Source organism: Symsagittifera roscoffensis, chromosome 9 (assembly GCF_963678635.1).
Source record: "Symsagittifera roscoffensis chromosome 9, txSymRosc1.1, whole genome shotgun sequence".
In the NCBI taxonomy this organism is placed as follows: domain Eukaryota; kingdom Metazoa; phylum Xenacoelomorpha; order Acoela; family Convolutidae; genus Symsagittifera; species Symsagittifera roscoffensis.
In genome coordinates this window covers 51,695,664-51,722,806 of record NC_087070.1, presented here as the reverse complement: position 1 = coordinate 51,722,806, position 27,143 = coordinate 51,695,664, and the positions used below count along the sequence as shown (strand labels likewise).

The following is a 27,143-nucleotide window of genomic DNA, read 5'->3' as shown; positions in this document are numbered from 1 at the left end:
CATCGGATTTGTCCTCCCAGTCTTGTACTGCTGCCTTGAGACGATTTCGCGCTAGACGTGTTGCTCCAGCAAGGATGTACTCAGACAATGGAGTGAACTTTATTGGAACTAAAAATAAACTAAGGCAACTCCAAATGAACCTAACCAAGAAGTTCGGAAAACAATCAATGCCAAGTGCTGCAGATGAGATTGGAATAACTTGGACATTGATTCCACCAGGAGCTCCTCACTTTGGTGGACTTTGGGACTCGGGCGTGAAACTTGCGAAATCACATCTGCGAAGAGTCATGGGGAACAATGTTTTGAAGTACGTGGAACTTTCTACTCTACTATGCGACATTGAAGCAATCCTCAACTCACGACCACTCCTCCCGATTTCGACCGACGTTCTGGACCTACGAAACCTAACACCAGCTATGATGGTGACAGGGAAAGAAATGCAGTACCTGCCAATACCAGTGCCCCAACTGACGACAAGTACACTCCAGCCCTTTGAAACTCATCCAGCCAAACGTTGGGCACATTAGCAGAAACTCATTGGAATTTTCTGGAAGCGATGGAGCAAGGAGTACTTGTCTTCTCTGCAGCCACGGAAGAAGTGGACTTCAAAACAACAAAATTTTGAAGTGGGTTATGTTGCGCTTCTGATGGACGAAAACCAACCCCCCTTACAATGGCCACTAGCTCGGGTTGTGGAAGTCTACCTTGGGAGAGACAACCAATGTCGATCAGCTAAGGTCAGAACCGCAAGGGGCTGCTACGTCCGGCCTTGCATAAAATTAAGGAAACTCCCAGTCAATGTTGAATGAACTTGGCTCATTTAAGGTGGGCGGCAATGTTGCTTGCAACAAGCAACCTAGTGGAAAGAAAAATAAAATAGAAATTAATAACCGCCAAAAAACTGATTTAAACCAACAAAGATTGTTTCAAATGTTTGATTTAATCTACGCGGGATTAATCCCCTTTTTATGTAATGTAATTTTATACCGAATTATCGAAATTTGCACAACAGCTTGTAAAATTGATCCACATTAAGAAGCAGCAGTTGGGTGAGCCTTGTGACTCTGGTTTAGACAGATAGAGACCGGATCAAGGCTCATTGCACAAATTCAACGAGTAAAAAAGTTGCGAATTTTGCAATACAACGTTTTAGAGGTCTTGTATTGTAATGCTAGCATTAAATACTCGCTGCAGGCACATGCCAAAAACCTATTGCAGATATATTAACATTTACAAGACTTTTCTTCTTAAATAAAAGATGTTCAACTTCATTGTCTTGGTATACACATTGAAGCAGTTATAAGTTGTTCCCCTCCCTCTGATACACAGTCATATAATTCGTCGAATCAAAGTTAAAGTAAAATCTCAGCTACGTCAAGCTGAGTTGGTCCGCTATTGAAAAGTTCTAGGCTTCGGCGAGAAACCATATATATTTATGTTAAAATCAGTATACATATATATATATATATATATATATATATATATATATATATATATATATATATATATCACAAATGTATTGCGTATCACATAATACATACATACGCTCACAAAAACATCTTTTTAGGATTGAGAAAAGAGGCTGGTCTTTAGTTGGCGTGTTTGTCGTGCGCAATCCATTTGACATGATTGCAACAATGAGCAACGTTGAATCCACGACAGTTTTCAATCATCCAGTCACTGGTAAGCGAACTTGGCTGTCTCGCTACAATTGTTCGGATGTTGTGCCGAAAATCAAAGATTGTCACCACTTTATTCGGCATTCAATGGCTAATGGAACTATGAAAATTACCACCATGGACGCAGTAGATCAATCCATTCAAAAGGTTCGCGAACACGCGAGACTCAGGTAAGCAAGTCTTTGTTTTTTTTTTGCTTTTTTCATATGCCCGTTTTTAAAACCCTTTTTAGGAGGGGTGACTTGTGAAATCATTCGAAATATGAACAATTAATAAAATCTGAAGCGTCTTTCGAAAGTTACGAGATATCGTATCGAATGTATATTAAAATTTGGTCGAAGGTGATCAGACTTCTAGAAGTTTTTCAAACAACTACTTGTATATTGGTTTTCTGATTTCTTATTTTCTGATATATGAAAAAGTGATTTGATTTCATGAGTTTTTACAAATAATCACCTATAACGATTTTCTACCATGAAAAAGTGATTCAAAACTGATTTGAATTCGAAAATTTTTTCAAACAATCACTTGTATTGATTTACTCTTTACAAAAAAATTTTTACGTCTACGCTTTTCAAAAGCGTTATGAAAAAGGTCAAAAAAATGTCCGTTTTTGGGCATCGTTTATACGGTTTTGACCAAAAAAACTTAGTTTTTCTTGAAAACTTACGCATATAAAAGCGGCAATACTTGTAGCACGCTGGTAGAATTAAAAGATTGGTCGCTAAAATGAACGCCATGAATCTGTCATCCTTTTGTGGCAAATGAGTGAAAGTCCTGAGAATGGAAAAGGGAGCTAAAATGTTCGAAACCTTCCTGGTAATTTGTTACTTTTCTCTTTTTAATGATTAAGTTACTAATACCAGAACAAAAATTTTAAACACAAAATTGGTTGCTTCTTTTATTGAGCGCAATCGATAATTTAAGCTTGTAAAATTTTCAAGTTTTTCCAGTTTGGTTTTTTTAGTCAGTGATTACAGCTGTTTTTAAAGTTATCATGAATTTCTTATCATTTCAAGAAAATCACATTTCAATTTATATAGTATTAGAGAATTAAATAAAAAGATCTATGGTCACTAAGCCGCTTATAGCATGTTTATTAACTTTTAGCAGAGATTAGTTATCAGGTATAAACTCTCCAATCCTGCTTATCAATAATTTCAGAACCTCAAAGCGACAAAATCTCAGAGCAATCTAGAGTTTTAGTTATTTTATGTTGACCTGCGATGCTAGCTTTTTGAAAACTTTTCAGTGTTAAATTGATGAAGAAGTTTGATATTCAATATGTCAAAGTTCAACTGGAAGACCTTATTGAGTCACCACGGAAGTACGCCGAGCAAATGTGTAAAGTCCTGGAACTAAATTGCGACGAAAACTACATTCAGGTATGACATTTCTGTCCTGAACTCAGCTAAGAAAAATGTTAAATCGATGATAAACAATGAGGGACACCCAACATTTAGATCAAATAAAACAAATGGATTGAAGATACGTTTCAACAAGCTGCAAAAGAGAATTGACCAAAACATGATCGATTATATTTTTCAACACGTTAATTATAAGCGCTTATAATGGCCTACAATGGATTTTTGAAAATAGAAAGCAATCGATTGAAATTCCTAAAAATCCATTCTTCTGGTTGAAAGTCATGAAAATTGATTGCACATGCTAGGTTTTTGCCGATATAACCCATAATGTTAATCATTTCCCATGAAAACCTAGCGTAGAAAGTAAATTGTTTTCATAAACGGAATCTCGGACCATTTTTTTCTCGGCACTGATTTTTTTTTCCTGGAAACTAAACACTACCAATAGGGTTCTAATGTGATAACTCACTTGATCCCTCGCTTTCAATTTTCTGTAGGGTACCTGAAATTGGGCCGCGGAAAAAGCACCTTGCGTGTGCTCCGAATCAGTAGCGGATTTAGGGGGGGGGGCGGTACCGGACGCCCCTTTTTCCCTCAGGGATTTGACCCCCTGCCGACCCAAAGGGTCCCCCTTTGTACTATTTTAAGTTATCCATTTTTGGCTGACTGACCCTGAAGTTTTTCTAAAGGCGCCTTTGGCGCCGCCAATTTATACTAATTTAAGGGGGCAGCTCGCGCCGAAAAAAAAAGCGATTTTTTGTTCAATATTTTCCAAAAAGTGCCTAAAAACGCCATTCTTGGCCCGTTTTTTTGAAAAATTTGCCTGCGGTGCAGAAAATTTGGTCGAAATGGGATCATTATATTGATTTGCAAGAGAATCAATTTGGTCGACCTAAAAAAAAGGTCGACAAAATTTTCAATTTTTTTTTGGAAAATCCGCCCACTCGAGAAAACCCTAGATCCGCGCCTGCTCCGAATAATGGCATTTACTTTAATGAGGTTGAAAAAAGTTATTGTTCCGACTTTTGAAACGAATGTAACGGAATGTTTGTGCTCGGGTGTTTTTTTTTCAGATTTCGAGGTGGTTGTGCTCGGGGTGGTTTTTTTCCTCAAATTTCGACTTTCAAACTAGCCATTTTTGACAATTTTTTTGTATCATTTAAAAGGTATTGTTATCTTGAGCTTAAGTATAAAAAGTTATTTGATCTGAGATCACTTTTCAAAAAGTAGGGGGGGGGGGTTGAAGGTTGCCTTTTTGGCCACTTTCCGCGATATATTTCGCGCTATTAATGCGTAAGCTGAGATTTAATCCGTGTTAGAAATCGTTCTAAAGTGGTTATAGGAAGCTTGCTTGCCATAATTCTATTTCATCTGTTACTAGGAGCGAAACTTATCACTCTGCACTTTAATTGGCGCGTGGAGGGATGATTTTCACAAAAGTTCTCAAATTAAAAAAAAAATTCAATTTATTTTATTGCATTTAATTTTTTCATGTTATTACTGTTCCATAGACCCTAAAAGGCAATCGGAACATTGGAGGCTTCGCCCTCATCCGAGCACTCTTGTTTGTTTTGTTTTCATTAGGGCGTGGTGGAGGGTGTAATGGAAACTCCAAATCCGACAAGAAATGCAGTGGACTGGACAGCTGTACAAATAGAAAAAATTAATGCCATTGTCAGAGATTTCCCCGAAGTCTTTTCCATTCCCAGATTTGCGAAGTTGCAGCTTCAGAAGTGATGAGTTTACCATCAGAAGTGTTCAAAAGTAATTTGATACGGCTTTGGGTTAAAAAGTCCTTCAAAAATGCATCAACTGTTGTCAATTTCTTTTCTGTACTGAAGTTTCTGTTTAACAATGCGTTTTAAAACCAAGTCATCATCTGCATCCAAAAGTTATAAAATAATCAAATAATAATTGATTTTATAATGTAAAATTTAAAGTTGAATTAAACAATACAGTTGCTGGTAATTTCGACTTTTTGCCGAGCAGTCGAATATTCGGATTAGTAAAAAAAAGACATTCATCAGGAAATGCGGACTGATATGAACAAGAATGCTCGTGTCGAAACTAAGCACAGTGAAGGAAGTGTTTCTTACTTTTCAATGCCGCCTTCAACTTTTTAATATCGATTAAACTGACAAGGCTATAGCTATATATATATACATATATACATATACAAAAGTAAAAGTAACGGAATATTTGTACTCGGCTTTTTTTTTCTTCAGACAAATTTCGACTTTTTTTAACTAGCCATTTTTGACGGAAATCTCTTATATCATTTCAAAGGTATTACTGTTGTCTTGAGCTTAAATTTAAAAAGAAATTTCACCTGTTATCAGTTTTCGCAAAATTTTTGGGGTTTGAATCCTGCCTTTTTGGCCAATTTGGGATAGTTAACGCGCGATATACAGTGCTGATTTAAATTATTTGGACAAAACGAACCAAATTTGAAATTTCAAACCCATTTTTCTCAAATTATGTTAGGATTAAACAAAAAAAGGAGAACAAAATTTGCTTAGAATTTCACCATTTTTTTAAACTTTTTTTTCTCCAAAATTGCATTTTTTTATAGGTCATTTGGCTTTTTAATCAATCAAGAATTACGCTGAAACTACCAAGATAATTGATGAGAAAATTATATCAAAAGAAACATCGTACATAGAGGTAAAATTTTGAAATTTTTTTACAAGAGAGTATATTTTTAGTTGATAGCCAGAAAAAGACATTTGCACTATATAGAAATCAAAATCTTTGGCTAAAAACAAATTTCAAACATTTTACGCAATGTTTTAAAAGTTTAATCCTTCTAAAACTTTGTTAGGATATGTAGAAGATTTCTTTTGAATAAATTTTTCATCAATTAACTTGGTAGTTTAGCGCAATTCTTGATTGACTAAAAAAATTAAAAAATCTATTTTTGGGAAAACTTCTGGTTCAGAATTTCGGGGAAAAAATTGCACCATAATAATTCTGATGAAATGCTAAGCAACTTAGGTTCTCTTCTTTTTTTGTCTAATCTAAGCCGAATTTGAGAAAAACGATCTTTTTTTCAATGTTGTTCGTTGAGTCCGGTTAATTTAAATCAGCACTGTATTTCGCGTTATTAACTTGTAAGCGGAGATTTAATCCGTCTTACAAATCGTTCCAAATTGGTTGAAGGAAGCCTATTTGCCGTAATTGGTTGGTTACTAGAAGCAAAATATATCTCTTTGTACTTTATATGGCGTGTGGGTGGATGATTTTCACAAAAAATCTCAAATTAAAAGATGGGAACATTCAAGCATTGAATGCGGAACATTCAAGCAGTCGGAACATTCAAGCATTCACGGCTTCTCCTACATACAAGCAGTTTTGTTAAGATGTTATACACCCGTCTTTGAAGCTATTTAAGCGTGAAGAAGAGCCCCGTTCTCAAAAATTACTCAAAACTGACTCGAAATTGACAAGCTAATACTCTAGAATTTGGCAGTTAAAGAAAAACAAGGCCGTCCAAGAAACACAACAACTTAAAATTAATAGTTGTTAAGAAAAAATTTTTGCAATAAACTGTTTGTTCACCTATTTACACTAGTTTTTGATTATCTGGTATCAATGAAATTTTCATCAGTTCGAGTACTGGGGTTTGCAATGAAACTTGCGTCACAACTTTGCCTTGGTTGAGTTTTACCTATACATGAATTAGAAAGTTGATTAGTACCCATAATCTAATTGAGTTTATGTCCGGGTGGCTCACTCATAGAGTAATTTCAGATAAGGTACACCGTCTGTTCGTCACGTTATCTTACTTTCGGCAGGATAGATTCGTGCAAATTTTTAGTCTAATACCGATCCTAATCTTACTCTTATATCTCCTAGTCTCAATAGATCTAGTGGATACTGGTATTTGCAAGTTAGATATCACGAACTGTTCTAGAGAAGAGCAACAGTTTGCTAAGTTAATTTTATTGTATTCTGTTGCTGAAACTATGAGTAGTTTCAGCTTTACAAATAACTGTAAGTGTTAGTTGTGGATCAAGATTAGTTAGTTAGAAATATTTTATAGAGATAAATTTATCAATAATATAATCGGATGTAAATTCTAGATTTAAAGTGGTTCCATAATTTCTCATTAGGAAATTAGAAGGAAATATATGGCAGGTGTGGCGTTTTTCTAGGAAAATGTTGACTTTCTTTCTATCATTTTTGACGTGTATTGACTACCCGACCCTTGTATCAGCAACTGTAGACCACTATTTCAAAAAATTTTGCACCTGGTGTTTATAAAATTGATTTAATTGGCCTGTTAGTGGAATTTGTTTTTTCTGCACTTTTCATCCGAGAAAAATTTTGCACCCTGGTTTTGAATCCCCAAATTCGGCAAACTATATGAATATGAATATTGTTTTGTTGTAGGAAACAAAAATGAATAATCCTTCGGCTTTGAGATCATTTCCTAAAATATTGAAATTTTCAAAAAAAAAATGAAAACGTTTTTTTCTTAGATTTCATCATGAAATCGTACATCCAACGCTTTATTATAACAAAAAAGATCCACGGAGTGCAATCAAAAGTTAGGCAACAGTTACTTTATATACGTCAACAGCTAGAAAAATATATATATATATTCAATTGTCATTCATCGAAAACCTGATCGCGATAAGAAAATCAACTAAACTGTGCAACCGATTGCTCGACTTTGCGATTTCATGCCTATAGACTTACGCGCCTCAAACGCCCCCCCCCCCCCCACCTGCTGACCTAAAGGGTCCTCCTTTGTAATATTTTGAGATATCAACTTTTGGATGACTGACCTTCAAATTTTTCCAAAGGCGCCTTGGGCGCCAGTATATAATAGTTTTGAGGGGAGCGCTTGCCGAAAAAACGCGTTTTTTTGGTCAAAATTGTCCAAAAATTGCCCAAAAACGCATTGAAAACTTCGGCGCAGAAAATTTGGTCGAAATGAGGTCTTTATAGTGATTTGGGAGAGCTCAGAAAATCAATTTGGTCGACCTAAAAAAAAAGGTCGAGAAATTTTCAAAATTACAGCAGTGCCCCCTCGAGAAATTCCTAGATCCGCGCCTGCTTGTGTGAGTTTTGCCTGCAATTTTAAATAAAATTAATTAAGATTTTAATTGAAGTTTTGTAGCAAAATGATTTTTTCTTACATTTTGATTGGTTCAAATAGCCTTTAGAAAAACTCTTTTTCACCTCTCTCTTTATCAGAAGGGGAGATTGCTCAGTGAATTTGAGTACTTTTATATGATAAGTTATAATAAGAAGTTATGATAATATGATAAGTTATGATAAGAAATAAATATGCTATGGTAGGGATAGTTTTTTTGGAATATGTCTAATTAGCCAACTTTTGCAACAATAATCGGATTTGGTGAAAAAAGTTAAATAAAAAAGATTCGAAAACGGGAGTAGGAGTCATTTTTGACCGCGCTCTCCCTTAAAATGTTTTTTTTTGGCACCAAAAGTAACTCCATCACAATTTTTGGATTCTTCGGCATGGAAATTGGATGTTTGTAAAATATTACCAAATGGGCACTTTTTGGGCAGTGTAGGAGCCAAATTGTCGGTGAGAAGTGTCTAACCCCCGCCCGCCCCCTGTTTGCAACCTAAATCAACCCCTAATGAAAAGGCTCTAAAGCAGCCCCTTTTTGTCAACTGTGCACGGTGCAGGCATCCACTGATTATACAAGAAAATATCATTTTTTTGCGAAATGCTGAATATGAAATTGTTTATTCTATTCTGATAACAAACGCATTTTTTTAAAAAGCATTTCGTTGTTATAACAACAGCAAAGAAGACTATTGCAAAACTATTGCAAGAAAAAACTATCTCAGCTACAGAAATGTATATTCTTGAAAATTTTGGGGGCTTTCAACAGTGCGCCGAAGTACAGCAGTGCCGAAACTGATTGAGTGCTCAACAAGGCCGAAAATTTATGATTTTCGGCACAGTTGATCATAATTTTCTTTTTGAGGAATGATGTACTTCGACACTGTTGTATTGCCTCCACATAATTGTACGCCCCACTCTTGCAATTAGTTTTCTAATAACAAGCATCGGTTATAACAAATAGTTAGGTTATTTCGAAGTACATGAAGTTGAGCATGAAGGCGGCCCCCAGAATCAGCATCTTCTCCTTCTCGTTGGCATCCTCTGGGAATCGGACGAGGAAGTCCTCGTGACTCATATTGATCGGGAAGTCTTCGTGTTTGGCGTCGAATTTGGTGATCTCGCCATCTGCCGAGTCCCCGTCTTCGTTATAGATGCCGTAGGTGAAGGAGGTGCTGCACCTCATTGCAAACGTAGGACCTGGAAAAAGATTTATAAAAGAGAAACTCACTATCGTTTTCGACCCCAATATGGCAAAGGACAGAATCATTGGCCTTGACCTTACGTTGTCTAAAGACTACCTTTTTTAATATAACCAATCATAGAAGTCAACACGTACGGAAATAATATCAGGATCTAATTATATACAAACAAAAACTTCCAAGTATTGGCCATTTATCAACCATCACGATTCTTTTGATTTTGGATGAGATCAGCACAAAGATTAGATTTTTTTTACTGTGTTCAATTGTAAGAGCGGTTTTTAAAAAAAATGGGAAAAGCAGACAAATTGCAACTTTAATGTATACCAGAGCGGTGAGTTCAAAATCAGGAATTAATTGTGTTAATAATTGCTTTCGGTTTTATTTTCAAAACGCGAATCGAATTACTCTTACAAGCTCAAGGTTCAGACTGTTAACCTTAACTGTTAGCCTCAACAAAATCAGTGTTTCGATTAGATAACGCTAGCTAATCGCTAGCGGAATTTTGTACTATAACTGAAAAACTAAAATTAAATAATTTCATACTGACCTAAATTTTTGGCTAAAAGGGATTTTATTTTTTTGACGTTTTTCGAGGTCTTTTTGAAAGTTAATAAGTCAGCCAGTGTGAACTCAGGCAAGAAAGTGAAACTAACAAATTGTAACCATGGTTTATCTGAATATTTCTCACAATTTGGATATTTCCGACAATAATAACCAAAATAACTTAAGGGGTAGAAAAATTTTGACGCTTGGCAAATGCGCGATTCAAGCTTAGGAACTCACAATTCCTCAAAAATTCCAGTCTCAGATCACAACCAATTCACAGCCAATCTGGCGTCACAAATGTTTTACAGACATTTCGTCCCTCACGAAAATTTCCCTTCTTTATTCGAGTGGCGCATTTAGGCCCTCACTATCTTCGTCTTGAGTGTTTCACACAAAAAATCCCGCAATGAAGAAGGGTGAAATATGTGAGGGGGCGGCTAGGTGCCACGTTCACAGGAAGTAGCGCACCGAGAAGTGGGGGAGGGGCGACCGCCTCCCCCACCTCCCCCCAATTCTGGTTGCCAAAGTTTTCCAAATTTCTGGTAGCCAAAATTTTCCAAAATTTTCCTCCCTTTTAAATAAGTTCACGATATCAATCGTTGCTGCTCAACATCAACTTTCTAAAGGCGCCTTTGGCGCCAAAATAGTTAAATTTGAGGGGAGGGAGTGCGCAGAAACAACGCAACTTTTTGATCAATGTTTTTTTTAAAACTGCTCAAAACGTCATTTTTAGTCTGTATTTTTTTTCAAAAAATTTGCCTTCGGAAGCTCAAATTAGTCGACCTAAAAAAAGAAAAGGTTGACAAAATTTTCATTTTATTTTCTAAAAACCGTCCACTCCCCGTTTAAAAGTTTCTGAGCACACCACTGGTCACAGGTTACCTTCTTTGATCTGGTAGACGGTCTCGTCCGTCTCATCCTGGATGTCCATCTGGGCGTCCCCGATGGCGAATCTCTGTCGGATCCAGCCGACGAAGTGGTCCTCGGGAGTTTGGAGCATAATCTTGTGCCACCAGCAGGGAATCCAGCATGCGTCACACCTCCAGGGCTTCACAAACAGAGCTACTATCTTCCCGCTCTCGTTGAAGACAGACAAAAACATGCTCCTGGAACAGACGGAAAAAACATTTATGGCTGATCTCGTCGAAAATTTCATCCATACTGGGTGTCCCAAAAAAAGGATCCCAACTGGAACACCTCGACAACTACTGAGTCAATTTTCTTGAGAACATGCACACATACCTAGCAGCTCAAGACAGACGTTGTGCAGTGACCGATAACTTTTTGCTCAAAGTGGAAAAAAACTACCGCATGTTTTCACTCTACCAAAAAGATTTTACGAAGAAATTGTTTTGACTTTTATTCAGATAAAGCTTGGAAACCAAACAAGCTAAAACCAACAAACTTGTAGATGTTTTTGAGAATCTGTTGTATACTCCAGCTACAGGCCCCTCAACTTGTGCGCAATTTAGTTGCAGACATCTTCTAGCTCATTTTTGAATCCCAAAAACGACTTCCCTTAGCATTCTTCTTTCAAGTTTCATCGCCGCAAAGTCATGGCTAATTTTACTTTTCAGGTCATCCAAAGTCGCCACACGCGCTTAAAAGACTAGATTTCATGGTGCCCCGCAGAAAAAATCACATGGTGTCAAATCAGGGCTGCGAGGAGGGTACTAATCGGGGAAGCCAAAGTGCTACAACCCAAAAATTAAAAATAAGCTGAAGCGTTGCTCTCACAGTATTTCTCGGTGTGCTGGGGCATTATCCTTATCAATAATGTTGAAAAGTGCAGATGTTTATGTTAAGAAAAGAATAGTTGTTAACTTGAATTGCAGCAACTGTTAGGCATTAAATCGAAATCTTACTGCACTGTTTTATTTCAGATCAGATCGGACGTTGAAGATCGCAAGGTCACGACAGCAGGTCTCCAGACAGAAAGAAAACAATTGATAGCACTTACATAAACTTAAACTGGTCCCTATCTCATTCGGGCAACCACAAATAAATTTTAACTTGTATAAAATTTATCAACTCGCATTGTCTATTGTTTTAGTTTCATGTTACAAACAGTTTCAGTTTAACTTGAGTTTTCAGGCAGACTTGCCAAACCTCTCTTTCAGGTTTTCTTCGCTATGTCATGTTACTTGTCTTGTATGCGATGAATCATGACACCCCCATTTTGTCAACGCCTCGTCGCTGTCGCGTTGATTTTCTTGTCCCCGCCGCGCCTTGCTTTCGATTTTCACCGATGGTTTTCGGCGTTCGCTCCTTATCCGTTTCCGACGGTTCAATTGCTCCCCCGCTCGCCGCAGTCTTTGCCGCCTCGTCCGCTTCCACTGTCCAATCGCTGACTTCATCCTCCTCGCTCTCGTCCTCGCTATATTCCACTATTCGCTGTTTCACTGATTTTTTCGCCTTCCTCATCGCTATTTGTTCCTTATCAGCCTTTCTTTTAAATTTCGTGGTTTCAATAGGACCCGGGGTGCTCTTTGCGGGCTCACTTGGACCCGGGGTGCTCTTTGCGGGCTCACTTGGACCCGGGGTGCTCTTTAGGTACTTGCTAGGACCCGGGGCGCACGCGTCGTTCATATCTGTAATTTGGCTTTACTCAGCCGCCGATCTAAAAGAAACACCACTTCGCCTTAATAACGACCCTTTTTCCATTTGCACCGTATGATCAGTTAATTTTTCAATTTTCAATGGTAAACGTTTATACCTTCTTGGATCCTTCGGGTCTGTTTTCCCTGTCTTTTGATAGACTGTTGTGGTGCTAGTTTTTTTCCGTTTTAGCCATCCTGGTGGCTTTGGTACTCTATCTGCTACCTCCGTGACCTTTGGGTCCGTTTCATTTATCTCCTCATCGTCCATAATCCTTGGGGTTTTTCTCTGCTCTGGTGCGTATACTAGGTCGCTGCTCTTCTCCCAATCTAGGGTCAGCTCCACCTCCGGGAGATTACTCGCCTTGTCTAAACAAGATAGCTTCTGGTTAACAACATTGTCCCAATTTAGGTTTTCCAAGGATGGTTTTTTCGTTAAGTTTCGAAGCGCCGTATTTGCTTCTCTTCCATGATATGCCTCAAAGGGCGTTAGCTTAGTTTTGGAATGTGGCACAAAACGTAATGCGCTAAGCGCACGGGATATCATTACCCCAAACTTGTAATTTTTATTTTCCTGGAGATAAGTAAGCACGTAATTTTTTATCGACCCAATTGTTCGTTCGACCATTCCCGTTGCGCGATGATCCTCAACTGGAGATTTGATTAGTTCAATACCTTCATAGTTACAGAAACTTTGAATGTCATTCGAGAAAAACCCCGTTGCCTGATCCATATGCAATTTCCTTGGGTGTCCATGAGTATTTATGTACTTCCTTAGGAACTTCAATACATTTTTAGATTTGTTACTTGAGCATATATACGCCGATGGCAAATGCGAAAAAGTATTTACTGCTACGAGTGCGTATTTCTTCCAACCCCTTACATAATTGACCGGGCCCCAGAAATGTAACTGGACCAAATTGTTTGGTTCCTTAGGCACATACGTTTCCCCTATATCAGTTTTCGGAATATCTGGTTTAAGGTTTTTACCTGCTTCTAAGCAGCTTTTACAGTACTTTGCTGTTGCGGCAATGTTTCGGTGCATTAAGGGTATCCACACATCCTTTGCGGCTGCGAACATCTTGTCTCGTCCATGGTGTTGAAAGTGTCAGCGGTTGAGCACTGCTGAAGACATGTCCTTCGGTATGGCCAACCGGCCATCCATCCACAGGCAATTTTCTCGTACTGCGAAATCATTATAGTGTTGGGCGTAATATCGTCCTAGTCCTGTGATGATTTCTTTGGCTCTTGGGTTCCTGTCTTTGATTGCATCGCGATTTGTCTTCATGATTGGGTCCTTCTCCAGATTTGCCTCGACTAACTTTAAGCTCAGAATCTCCGGGTGATCTAATTTCCTGACAACTTTACTATCTGACGGCACTATAGAGTAAATCCATCTATCGCTCTGCACTAGTGGGTAGGATAATCCGGGAAACTGATGAGGGAATGAAATTATAGTTGTTGATTTTTTCGAATTTGTTTGTTTCTGGGCAATGATTTCAGGCGGTATTAATTCAATATCGGAGTCCGAACTGACGGAACTAACACTGGGTGGTTGGTTCAACCGATTAAGTACATTATTAAGGTTAACATCCCCAGAGAGTGGGTTGATTTATTGACAATGGCGGAAGTTAGTTGATCATGTTTTTCAGGGGAATTTATTGTGTTTTTATTACTCATGTTACTCATAATTTGGATATCGCGACTTGAATTTACGTATTGAGAACAACGTCTGAATTTCTTTCTTCGACGTTTGCATATTTCCGCCGGTATGCAAAGCTCTTGATTTTGATTGATTAACCGCCGGTTGCATGCAAACACGCCCTCTAGTGAGCGTTTACTCTCACAATGAGTATTTGCATATTCAGTTGTTCCTATATTCCCATTGGATGCGACGGTTTTCGTTATAGCAGAACATGACTGCTCGCCCTCTATCGCCGGTATTGATTTTATGTGTTTCACATTTTGACCCCTAGGCTTCATTTTAGCCTTAGGATTTACTGCTTCGTTTATCATTTTTATTTTTGCTACCTTAAAACTTTCATCGTAACGACTTGTCTCGGGTGCCTCTGCGGATGGAAACCGGGACAAATAGTCTGCCATTCCCATTTTGGACCCCTGTCTGTGTTCAACTTTAAAATCGTACGGCACTAGACGATCGTACCAACGCGTTAGTCGGCTGAAAAACGTTTTATTTCCTTTCGGAGATGAATTTAACAACGTAAGCAGCACCTTGTGATCCAAAATAACTGTGAAATAACGGCCATATATGTAATTTCGAAAATGTTCCGTAGCCTACACTACTGCGAGTAATTCTAATTCACTTGTAGAGTTTTTTTTCTCCGCCGGGTTAAGGTATCTAGACGCAAACGAAATCGGATGCCAACCGGAGGCGCTATACTGTTCTAAGACGGCCCCTAGGCCATCATGACTAGCATCACAGATAATTCTTGTTTCACGGTGAATATCAAAATGTCTTAGTTCAACAATGTTTTTGACAAGCGACTTTAATTGTTGGAACGCATCTTCGCAAGTAGACATCCAAACAAAATCGTTATTCTGACTTAGTAATGGTCTTAGCGGTGCGCTTACTTCCGCGTGATTAGGCAAAAATTTATGCAAAATGTGCATTGAACCCATTAGCGACTTTAATTGCTTTCTGGATTTTTGGGTTTTCAGATCCTCCACCGCTTGTGTTTTTCTGACGAGGGGCGCGATGCCACTTTCCCCAATTCTATACCCGAGTCATTCGCACTCCGTTTTCGCAAATTCACATTTTCGTAATTTTAACGCGACATAAGAAACGTCCAGCTTTTTTAATATTTTTTCCATTAACGCAATGTGCTCAATCTTAGTTCCTTTTGAAGCGATTAAAATATCATCGATGAACGCGTTAGCCTGAGGGAATTCCTTAAGTAAGTTGTCAATAACTTTTTGAAATTCCGCCGGCATCGACGTAAGACCGTAAAATCCGTTCTTAAAACGATAAGTTCCCGTGGACTTCCCGCCGATCAATGAAAAATTACACTGCTCGCTTGTCTCCTTTTCGAGAGAGACCTGTCCGTACGCATAAGTGAAATCCAACGTAGTAAAGTATACGTTCCCCGCCTTCCTTTCAGCAATTATCTGACTTGTTCCGTCTACTAGTTCGTCAAGGTTCGGCATTTGGTACTTATTCTTGTGTACCTGTTTGTTCAGTTCTCTTGATTCCAATGCTAGTTTGATACTTCCGTCTTTTTTTACCGTGATTACTTTAGGAGAGACGAAATACTTATCCGAACACTCCTGTAATTTTACGATGTGACCTTCGTTCATCAGCCTATTAATTTCCTTATCTACTTTATCTTATAGACTGATAGGCGCCCGGCGCCCTTTTTGTTGTATAGGTTTTAAATTTTCGAAGACATCGGCTCTTACTTTAGCGTTTCGGACTTTCCCTATTCTAGTAAATAAGTTTGGGTACAACTTACAGAAATAGGTTTGCAAATCATCGTATTACTCCTCGTCTCGGCAGCTCCCTTCCCCTGTTATTCCCATTACTTTCTTCTTTTGCACGACCTCCAGACCTAAGGTGCCCATTAGATTACGCCCCAGGATTGACTGATGATTTCCGGAGATTACTGACACTTGTGCTGGAGCTGCCCACCCATTCAAAGACATTGTCACCGCTACTTTTCCCAGTATGTTTATCCGATTGTTGTTATAGTCCAAAAATTCATCTTTTGAAGGTTTTAGTTGAATATTCGCTTTACCTAATGTTGTTTTTAGATCCGTCATGCTGAATATTGTTACTGGGGATCCGCTATCTATCCACAACCACATTTTCTTCCCCGACACCTCAACCTAGACTCTAGCCCCAGGGATCTTCAATTCGGTCACATTTCTCTTCTTCTTGATTGATATCACCATGTAGTTGTCGGATCCCGATGTGACTGAATCGTTATCCCCTCTTACCTGCTGATTCACCCATGCCACTGGATCTTCTGCTCCCTCACTCACACTCTGCATGCTTTGAACATAGGCGCTACGCGCAATACACCGAAGGCATAGAAACTGAAGCAAAAACCAAACAACTTGAACAACTAATAATTGAAGAATAACAGTTCTAGAACAAAAAATCGTACTAATACATGTATACACCAACACAAATAAACAATAAAAAAATAAATCAATACATAAATAAATAAATACATACATAAATAAATAAATAAATAAATAAACGCAGAACTGAAATGTACAAATAATTAAACTAACATGAAAAAATATATATCTCATGAACAAATAACCAAACAAACAGACCCATAATATAAATAAATGAAAGTAAATGAATTAAATAAATACACATACATAAATAATAAAAGCAAAACTAAATGAAAGAAAGAATAATTAAATAAATATAGAAATAAATATCAACAAATAAACAAAACACACCTGATAAATAAATAAGCAATAAAAAAATAAATCAATACATAAATAAATAAATAAATACATAAATGATAACATAAATAAATAAATATATAGATAAATAAAAGCAAAAGTGAAATGTACAAATAATTAAATAGACATGAAAAAATATATATGAACAAATAACCAAACAAACAGACCCATAATATAAATAAATGAAAATAAATACATTAAATAAATACACACGCAGAAATAATAAAAGCAAAACTAAATGAAAGAAAGAATAATTAAATAAATAAACAAAACACGTGATAAAAATAAACAAAAATAAATATGTACATACATAAATTATAAATAAATATAAGCAAACTAAACATAATTAAATAAATAAAGATGAACAAATAAAGAAACAAACATACGCAATCACGTGACATAGCGCGATATGGTCCAGTCCACATGATAATTGATAACTGTGGACGTTATTTGTCGACACTTGACAACAGACAACATTAAAAAAAAAAACCCGTTACACGATACCATAACACCTTGACTAAAGTCTTCGGTGTAATGATGCTCGTTTTCGTCACAGACTAAACCAACTCGTCCCCGTCCTCTCCATTGGTTAGTACCCCTTCGGATTCCTCTACATGTTCGTTCAAAATGTCCCAGTTTTCGGCACGAGTTACATGTGGCTCTTTTCGCAGGGCAGTTGGCAATATGATCAAGAGTAAAATTCGGTGCGTCACAATTATAGCACCTACGGTTATTTCCGCTCCCCCACTACTTGATCCTTGGGAGTATCCTCCACGTCCCCCGCGTCCTCGACCTCGGAAAAATCTTTGTCCTCTCCTTATGTTATTAACTGGTTCTTGTTTAATAGATATTGACGGCGCTGATGAAGCCGGTTTTCCCGTGTATGATTAATATGCACGCTCCCCACGTTCATAAGATAATGCGATCCTGTCAACTTCCTCGGGTAGCTTTGTTGATCTTGATAATTCTCGTTGACAGTCCGATTCCCGCATGTTCATTATGAAAATATCCCGGACGTTTTCCGCTGCATTAGCAAAATTTCATCTACCCGCTAGGGTGCTCAATTCCGCGTGGAATTTCTCAAAGGTTTCGTTCTCCCTCTGTTTTCTTCCACAGAAGAGTCCCCGCTCATGGGTTACGTTCCGCTCACGTCGAAACACATTTTCCATTTCGTCAAGTACGCGTGGGTAACGTTCCGTTTTTATGTTCACTCCCAGCTTTCGTGCTTTGAAAATTCTCTGCGCCTCATCTCCAATACAGAGATAAAGGTTTGACTTTAGCTTCTTTTCCGACTCGGTACGGTTCTTCCCATTTACGTCATCTGGCAACGCTGCAATAGTCGCTGCGTTTAAAGTACGTACAAAATAAAAATCATCGGGATCAATATCATATTTTGCGATCATTGCCCAGTGAAATTTTACAATCGATTCTTCCCAGTAGATTGGGGGTTCTGGTGTTCGTGCGTCCCAAAATGACTGAATTTTCAGTGGATTTTTCCCCCTCCTTTTTTCTCTGCTGACTGCGCCATGTTAAAGTGTGCAGATGTTTATGTAAAGAAAAGAATAGTTGTTAACTTGAATTGTAGCAACTGTTGGGCATTAAATCGAAATCTTACTGCACTGTTTTATTTCAGATCAGTTCGGACGTTGAAGATCGCAAGGTCACGACAGCAGGTCTCCAGACAGAAAGAAAACAATTGATAGCACTTACATAAACTTAAACTGGTCCCTATCTCAATAACAACTGGAATTGTTCCATTTTCTTCCACCCTCACAAGCTCTGGAAAAATAGAGTTTTTGATGTGGGCTTTGTACTTGTCGCCGTTCAAAGTCAATACGTTTTTGTTAGTCACCTGTTATCAAAGCAAAACGATTTTGTATTCTGTAAGGGGAATGGTCCAGACCTACTTTTGTAATTCGATTGAACGTAGATGTGGGTGTTACAGTTCCAGTTTTCAGCGCAGAAGTTTCTGTTTGGCAACAACAGCTTGTCAAACAGCAAAAAATTTTGCATAACTTCTGGCCAATTTTGGTCTCCCAGAGTTAACTTCTTTCAGGTTTTGACTGGTTCCTTTTTCTTGGTATTTTTTGTAATTCTTATCCACTCGAGATATGTTGGAGGGACAGATATGGGACCGATGAGCGAATTGACGAATAGTCTCATCTGTTTGTTTTGTACTGGCAACGTTAAAACATAAAGACTCGCTGCTCGATTCTAAACTGCATCACTTTTACAAGTGAGAAGCATGAACAACTCAATGCAGTTTGATTGCGGCGTGAAATATTGCGGTAACTTTTTTGAGCGTTATCATTTTTCAGAAAACATTTGTCACAGGCTGCTAAATGTACGTTCCAAATCTCATAAAAGTTGATTAAGTATTTAAAGCATAGTTCCAGTTGGAATCCTGTTTTATGGGACACCCTATTTAGGTATATGAAAAACTTCTTTTCAAATTTTCTTTCTCTTCTCGAAATAGGAAAACTGTAGGAATGACCATCATTGACTCGATGCAGGATACGATTGTTTTGAACACAACAATTTGATCAACTAAAAACCACGAGAGTTGATACAGATTTCTGTGCAACAAAAAAAGTTTTGAATGTCACAATTGAGCGAGCAGAAATATAAAATCTGAAGACGAAAAATAAGAAGAAAGCGAAAAAGAAGACGAGAAAGACGATGAAATTGAATAAGAAGGAGAAAAAGACGACAAAAAAAGAACCAGAAGAGGAAAAAAACAAAGAAGAGGAAAATAGGACAAAAAAAACAAAGAAGAAAGAAAAAAAAATGAAAGAAATCTGGGTTGAGTTTCCATTGCAAATTAGCGATAAACGTTTGAAAAACAGTGATTACCATCAAAAATAGCGCTAAGCATTTACCCAAATAGCAAGTTTCAGTGCTGAGCTAGCATTAACTCAGAGCTGAAAAGTTCGAACGTTTCCGCGATGAATTAGCGGGGAATTATCGTTGGTTTTTTAGCGATGAATTAGCAAGTTAGAATACTTGAATACTTTCCCCCTCTCTGTTTCCCCCTCCCCCTGTTTCTTTACGATAGTAAATGTGGGGGTTTGGTTTGGGGGGTTGGTAAAAGAAACTTGAGGGTATAAATGGAATGCCCCCAGAAGTGTGGAGTTGTCCCCACGTTCATCCTCTGCCCTAACTCCGAATTAGATCCGTAAATCGAAAGTAAGCCTAAAAATATGAAAAAAAAACTAAAATTCAAAAACGAATGTTCTGATAAATTAAATGTTTTGATAAAATAAATCGTTCTGATCGATGATTGGAAGAAAATAACAAGATGCTTATAATTTTCGTAGTTTTATTTATTTAGCACTGAATCCGTGAGGTTTGGCGATGAATCGGGTATGAATTAGCGGTGAATTAGCGGTGAATTAGCGATGATTTTTTTGCGATCAATTAGCGATTTCATATTGCCAATTTTCTTTGTTTTCCAGCTTTAAATCATCAAAAATCATAGTTTTTTCATCTATGCTCATCGATTAAAAAACCCTTCTTCATCGGTCTAAGAAATAACACGGAATCGCCTATAAAAATGGTATTAGAACTGTATTAGCAACTTTTCATCAATGGTTATTACTGGGGGCTCAACTCGTGAGAAGAAGAAGAAGAAGACGAAGACGGAGAAGAAAGAAGTAGAAGAAAAAAATGGAAGAAGAATTGGATCTACTTAAAAGTTTCCACGCCTTTCAAGAAAGGGAGAGATTGTTAAGTAGATCAAAATTGTCGATTTTCGACCTGTCAGAATGCAGCAAAATTAAAATTCTCAATACAATGCACTAGAGCTAAATTACTGTTTTTATGGGGGGGGGGGGAGAGATTGTTAAGTAAGATCAAAATTTTCGATTTATCGACCTGTCAGAATGCAGCAAAATTAAAATTCTCAATACAATGCACTAGAGCTAAATTACTGTTTTTATGGGGGGGGGGGGGGGGGAGAGATTGTTAAGTAGATCAAAATTTTCGATTTATCGACCTATCAGAATGCAGCAAAATTAAAATTCTCAATACAATGCACTAGAGCTAAATTACTGTTTTTATGGGGGGGGGGGGAGAGATTGTTAAGTAAGATCAAAATTTTCGATTTATCGACCTGTCAGAATGCAGCAAAATTAAAATTCTCAATACAATGCACTAGAGCTAAATTACTGTTTTTATGGGGGGGGGGGGGAGAGATTGTTAAGTAGATCAAAATTTTCGATTTATCGACCTATCAGAATGCAGCAAAATTAAAATTCTCAATACAATGCACTAGAGCTAAATTACTGTTTTTATGGGGGGGGGGAGAGATTGTTAAGTAAGATCAAAATTTTCGATTTATCGACCTGTCAGAATGCAGCAAAATTAAAATTCTCAATACAATGCACTAGAGCTAAATTACTGTTTTTATGGGGGGGGGGGAGAGATTGTTAAGTAGATCAAAATTTTCGATTTATCGACCTATCAGAATGCAGCAAAATTAAAATTCTCAATACAATGCACTAGCGCTAATTTACTGTTTTTATGGGGGGGAGAGATTGTTAAGTAGATCCAAAGAATTATATAAAGACTGAGTTTAGCGCAAAAGTCTTGACCAATTGAACAAAAAGAAGTTAAATGTGAAGCACCTGTGTGGTCCGCATATGTGTCTGCAAAACATAGTAGTGTCCTCGGATACAGTGTAGACCAGCTCCCCCTGTTCATTCAACACATGGTAATTCATGCCCGCCCCACAACACATCTCCCGACTCTCAAGAGTAGTTCGCACATTCAGGTAGTCCTAACAAACCCTCTCGCTCTTTTCTAGTCGACCCTACTCCTTAAAGTCTAATTTGAGGCTTCTATGATGGAATACGGACCGAAGGCGCAAAAAATTTCAACCAATGAGCGTCCTTCAAGCTTAATTTCCGGTCTACTTCTTTCGTGTTTTCAAACACTGAATTCTGATTGTGGGCTAATATAATTGTCGGATGTATTATTGTTCCGACTTTGGATGAAAGTGCGGAATATCTATGCTTGGTGTGGTTTTCTTCATTCAGCCAATTTTCGACTGAAAATCTAAGCGTTTTCGGCGGATTTTTTTAACCATCTGCCTTCTGAGAGATATTGGTATTTTAAACTCAAATTCAAAAAAAATATATTTTACCTGTAATCATTTTTCGTAAAGTTGCGGGTGTTTGAAAATTGCTGATTTGGCTAATTTGAGATAACTAAAGTGCGATAATTCGAGTACTCATAACACGCGTAAGAAGCAAACAAAACCACTCGTGTATCAGGGCAAAGCTTGAATGTTCCGACTTCACTTAGTACCATTTGAAAAATTTTCTTTTTGTTTGAATTATTGAAAAATTATTTGAGACGAAAAGAAGAACTTTTTTCTGAATTTATCCCCCACACGCTATGTAAAATATTGAGGGTGTGTTTAACGTCTTCGTATTGTGATAATAGGATTAGATTTCTGGCTTCAAGTCAATTAGGAACGCATTAATTCGTTTCTTACGAGTGTTACTATTACGCGATATATCGCATTTTAGTGAGCCCAAATCGGCTAAATCAGCAGTTGTCTAACGCCCGTAATTTTACGAAAAAAGATCACAGATGAAATATATTTTCATATTTGAGCTTAGAATAACAATATCTGTCAGATGGTACAGAAAATTCCGTCAAAAAAGCTTGGATAACAAGTCAAAAATTGACTGAATAAAAAACAAGAGTGCTTGTATATCAGGGGAAAGCCCTGAATGTTCTGACTGTCTTTTAATGCATACCGAATAATTTTGGAGAAAAAAAAATTGAAAATCTATAAACTTGGGAAGAGATCAAAGTGCAAAAGTTTGATTCGTACAAAGTTAATACGACCGATTAGCTAGCCTCAAGTCAATTTGCAACGATTTTATTTTGCAAGATAAAACGCCATTATGAATAAACTCTTCAAAGCGCGCGTAGTTTAGTCCAAAACATGGCCAATATCGCACTTTTCAAGCCCCCAGAACTTTACAACAAATAATCGGAGGAAAAACATCTTTTTAAATTTGAACGTAGGAAGTCGATATCTTCAATGGGGTAGGGTATAAAAATTGTTTTAATTCTATTTTCCGATAGGCGTAAATTGACTGAATAAAAAAACCCACACCGAGCATAAATATTCTCGAAAATCGGAACATTGATGCATTGCAAATTGAATTGAGGCCAAAAATTTAACCCCATTATTACAATATTAAAACGCTAAACACAACCTCAGTATTTTACATAGCGTGTGGGGTGATAAAATGAAGAAAAAATGAAAAAAAAAATCTTTTTTTTTTCAATTAATTTGTCAATTATTCAACAAAAAAAAACTTTTCAATTGGCCTAAAAAGCAGTCGGAACATTCAGGGCTTTGCACTGATATGCGAGCAGTCTTGTTTTGGTCTATTCTGATCTGAGATATTTAAACGACGTGCAGCTAGAAATTATCAGTTGTGTACGAACTGCAGTTCGTATTAGAGGTAATTAGTTTCAAATTCAAATGAGCAATCATATTTTTTGAACGCTTAAACCGAAAAACGGTATTTGAAATGTCAGCACTAGTTCGAGACGTTTCTCTTTTGATGCAAGATTGTTGCGACTCTGCTCGAAACTTCTAACTACGCTCTATTTTAATTTTTCGAGAGCTTTCGCCCTCATAAACGCTTGAAACACAGCTGAGTTATAAACTTCGAGCAGAGTCGAGACCATTTCAATGGTTTGTGAGTGCTAAGGGGGAGTAGAGGAACTAGAAAATAGCCTGGTCAGTGAGTTGCTGGAATCCTGAAGGCAGTCCAGGCTGGTCCGGAAGTTGTTCACACCACTGCAAGTCTTCAGGGCCACTGTCAAGCTCAGTGTGCGTCTGAAATATAGATCAAAGCTTAAAATACAGATCTTTTATCAGTCCAATAATCAAAAGTACACATGTAATAATATACGTTTAGATAATCACATTCGACAAGGATCCAACATGGTCTAACAAGCTTTTATAGTTTGAGTCCTAGTCACCTGGATGGAAGCATAATTTTAAAGTAGGAAATTGAAAAAAGATAATCTTTTTATTTGTTCTTCTTTATGATCTTTTATTATAAGTTTTTGCAATCATTTCAACGAGCTGAATACATTATCAATAATTAACCGTTCTATTTCTGCTGCGCCAGATTCAGCATTTAAAGCCCAGTTATAATTTTTTAAGAAATAACCCTTGAGCCTTGTATGCCAAGGTTAAGTTGGTTCGCTTTCCATCATGCAAGCATCAATGAGACGCATGGGGACAAATTATTGAAAAAATAAAAAACACTTAGCACCTTGACAACAACAAAAAGTAATAATGGTGTTCTTATTTATCGCTTACAGAAATATTTTTTCTCCTGAAAAAAAAATGCGTTTAGCAATCTCCGCTGTTACTGCTCAGTTTTCGCTAGCCAAGTGAACAATGAACAACCAAGATCAAAATTCCCCTGCTTTTCCCCCGTGTTTTTGATTTGCTTGCGGGTAAAGTACATAGTCTTCACAGTTTTTTTGAGAGAGCTCAAAACATCAATTGGATAGTCCTAGCAAAAATGTATCAACAATTTTTTCAATGAAAATCCACCTTGATAAATACCAGTAATAGTTTGATGTTGTTTTCAATAACATTTCGGGATACAATTTTGTTTTCGTTTTTGATAATTATTAAATAATTCCTCGCTATTGCAAAAAGCGGTGGCGTGACTCATTCATTGCAAGCCGTTTAATTAGTCTTACGGTTTGCAATTTGATACAAGGTACAATAAGTATGGGTGAGTATAGTTAACAAGGTTTTCAAACTTATTGCAACTTGACCTTCAAAAATCAAGTAAAGGGTATTACTTCTCAGCTGTTAGGGTATTAAACCGCTAAACTATCTCTACTAAATGAGTCGAATAAATTTAGTAGTCGAGTAAGAGGTTATAGAATAAGAGATTGATTATAGAGAAGGGATGTTATTATTTGTTCTGTTAATCGACGCAGTTACTCACCTCTCTCGTCACAATCTGGGTGGCCGAGGCTGCACTGGCTAATGATGAAGCAGTATCCGGTCTGTGTGAGTGCTCCGATCCTCCGCTCGTTGTATTCATCACAATCACCCTTTTCCACAAAACTTAACAGTCAAAAAATTATTATAATATTTATTGGTAAATTGTAAAATCGCTTAATTATCTCTTCTAAACGAGTCGAATAAATTTATGTTTTAAAACCAATTATAAGTGTAGCGTATTAGTGCAAGTATAATTGGTCAATTTAGATGAAAACTGTGCAAATGTTTTATTTTTTTTCCAGTAAAAAATACTCTGCGCTTTAAGTAAAATTCATTCAGAAATTTTGGCCACGTGATAAAATTAATTATATATGTTTTGGCAAAACCACACTTCAATTTTATTAGATTTAATAAAAATAAAAAGTAGAAAAAAGACCTTGCTTCCTTCAAAAATTGGAACAAAAAGTAATTTGAGTGTGATAACTGTTTGTTTTTTTCTCAGTTATTAAACCGTATTCATTTGAAGTCTTTGTTAGGACCAAACATCACAAAGATTTTGGTGTTCGAAAAGCCATCCCCTCAGTCTGTTCTCCTCATCCGTAAACCATATTTTGGTGGGGAGTCCGACTGAAGCGTCTTCCCGGATACCCGAGGGGGCAAACAAAGCATGCAGGTCTATGATACAGCTTGCTTAAATTTTCGCCCTAACTGGGAGGGGGTAATCCTCGAGGCAAGAGGACCGAATGCACTGGTATGAGTATTGACACAGAAAGATCTAAAACATTCTGGAAGGAGCGCGGGTTGAAAAAAAATCGAAAATTTTTGTCGGCTTTTGTTTTGTCGACCAAAATGAAATTCCTAGCTCTCCCTAAACAACAAAAGACCTCAAAGTCTGGCCCAAATTTTCGGCGCCGCTGCCGCCTTCTTATAAAAGCAAGCAGAAATGCATTTTTGAGAACTTTTTGGAAGGTTTTTTGAGACCAAGTTCGCATCAGGTTTTAACCAAGCAGCAATCAGGATTGAACTTTCGAAGTAAATCAGAGAATTTCTAAGAAACTATATTGGTCCACAGCATTTAAAAGAGTATACCCCGAGCAAAAGATCAGCAGACAAGACTAATCTATTTAAAAATCTCTCAACCCCCTCCCTCATTCAAGAAAGGGGGAGATTGTTGAGTAGATTAAATCAGCGAGTTTTCGACCAATCAGAATGTAGCACTATTAAATTTTTCACTAGAAAGCCCTAGTGTACTGCTTTTACTTACATAGAGCACTCCACTCCGCTGCTTAATCGGCAAAAAACATATTTTTTGCGCGAGTCAGAGCTGGCTGTACTTCGTTTCAACTTTGAGCTAATTTTCCGGTTATCTAGAGCATAATCTCTTTTCGAGTATCAGTGCATGCAGTTGAATGGGTATTCCCCATGAAAATAGTTTAGTCAGATTTACATCTGACCTATCAATTTCAGCGTTACACTTTAAGTTTTTCGATAAAAATTGTTGCAAAATAACATGCAACAAAATGGGGCCGTCTCTTCTGATGGAGAGACCGAATGATGGAATATTTTCTCAGCCAATCAGATTTAGTCATATATAGAGTTTATGCTAGTGTGAGTTCAGTCCTTGGTGTTGACCTTTTTTGCCTTTGGTGCTGAATGATTGGTACCCGTCAACAACCATGACTTCAACCCGATGGTGCTAAAACAGTGAATGAGATTTATAGCCGAACAACGGAGTACTTATTTATTTTTAGATTAGTACAATTTTCGTTAACCTGATGAGCATTTTTCATAAACTATGTAATAAAACACTTGAAAACTTCAAACTAAGCGAAGAAACCCAGGACAATAAAATTCAAATTGATCAATTCAAAACATGCACACAAATGATTGTTCGAATATTGTCAGATCTAAAATACATTGGAAAAAATTTTACTCTAAAAGATACCTATTTTACTTTTAAATTGAAAAAACAAAATAACATATTTATTCCATACATGCACAATTTGTACAGCAAAGCTTGGCTTCACTGCTGAAATACTTTTTCTGCTAATTTGAACAGATGGAAAATATTTGCAATTTATTTTCTCAGCCAAACAAGTCATTTTCTTGGCACTATGACATTGCAAAATTTATGGTTATTGTTTTATCAGCGTTTAATGTAAGTTTGTTTGTTTTAATCATTCCGCTGCTTTGTTAAATGCACAGT

At 37.2% G+C, this 27,143-nt stretch overlaps 3 protein-coding genes across 3 annotated transcripts in view; 2 read left to right on the top strand and 1 right to left on the bottom strand.

Moving 5' to 3' along the window:
* The window catches only part of LOC134854663 (uncharacterized), a 275,825-nt gene that overhangs the window by 10,668 nt on the left and 238,014 nt on the right, over positions 1 to 27,143 (top strand). The gene's annotated exons all lie outside the window — the stretch shown is intronic.
* On the top strand, positions 1,574 to 4,901 carry LOC134854546 (uncharacterized). The gene is made up of 3 exons (XM_063870846.1): positions 1,574 to 1,849; positions 2,932 to 3,064; positions 4,631 to 4,901. The coding sequence occupies exons 1-3, from the start codon at positions 1,626 to 1,628 to the stop codon at positions 4,781 to 4,783; spliced, it is 510 nt and encodes a 169-aa protein (XP_063726916.1). The 5' UTR covers positions 1,574 to 1,625; the 3' UTR covers positions 4,784 to 4,901.
* On the bottom strand, positions 8,969 to 25,241 carry LOC134854500 (phospholipid scramblase 1-like). Its single transcript, XM_063870778.1, has 5 exons — positions 24,939 to 25,241; positions 23,699 to 23,800; positions 21,561 to 21,712; positions 10,784 to 11,007; positions 8,969 to 9,350 (listed from the first exon to the last, which is right to left on the bottom strand). Exons 1-5 carry the CDS (start codon positions 25,035 to 25,037, stop codon positions 9,115 to 9,117), a joined length of 813 nt encoding a protein of 270 aa, XP_063726848.1. The 5' UTR covers positions 25,038 to 25,241; the 3' UTR covers positions 8,969 to 9,114.

Excerpts from the sequence above, each read along its gene's own strand:
- LOC134854500 (XM_063870778.1), bottom strand. The coding sequence starts at position 25,037 with ATGAATACAACGAGCGGAGGATCGGAGCACTCACACAGACCGGATACT. Across the intron at positions 23,801-24,938 it reads CCCAGATTGTGACGAGAGAG|ACGCACACTGAGCTTGACAG; the intron begins GTGAGTAACTGC and ends TCTATATTTCAG. Across the intron at positions 9,351-10,783 it reads CGTCTACCAGATCAAAGAAG|GTCCTACGTTTGCAATGAGG; the intron begins GTAACCTGTGAC and ends ATCTTTTTCCAG.
- LOC134854546 (XM_063870846.1), top strand. The coding sequence starts at position 1,626 with ATGATTGCAACAATGAGCAACGTTGAATCCACGACAGTTTTCAATCAT. Across the intron at positions 1,850-2,931 it reads CGCGAACACGCGAGACTCAG|TGTTAAATTGATGAAGAAGT; the intron begins GTAAGCAAGTCT and ends AAAACTTTTCAG. Across the intron at positions 3,065-4,630 it reads GCGACGAAAACTACATTCAG|GGCGTGGTGGAGGGTGTAAT; the intron begins GTATGACATTTC and ends TGTTTTCATTAG.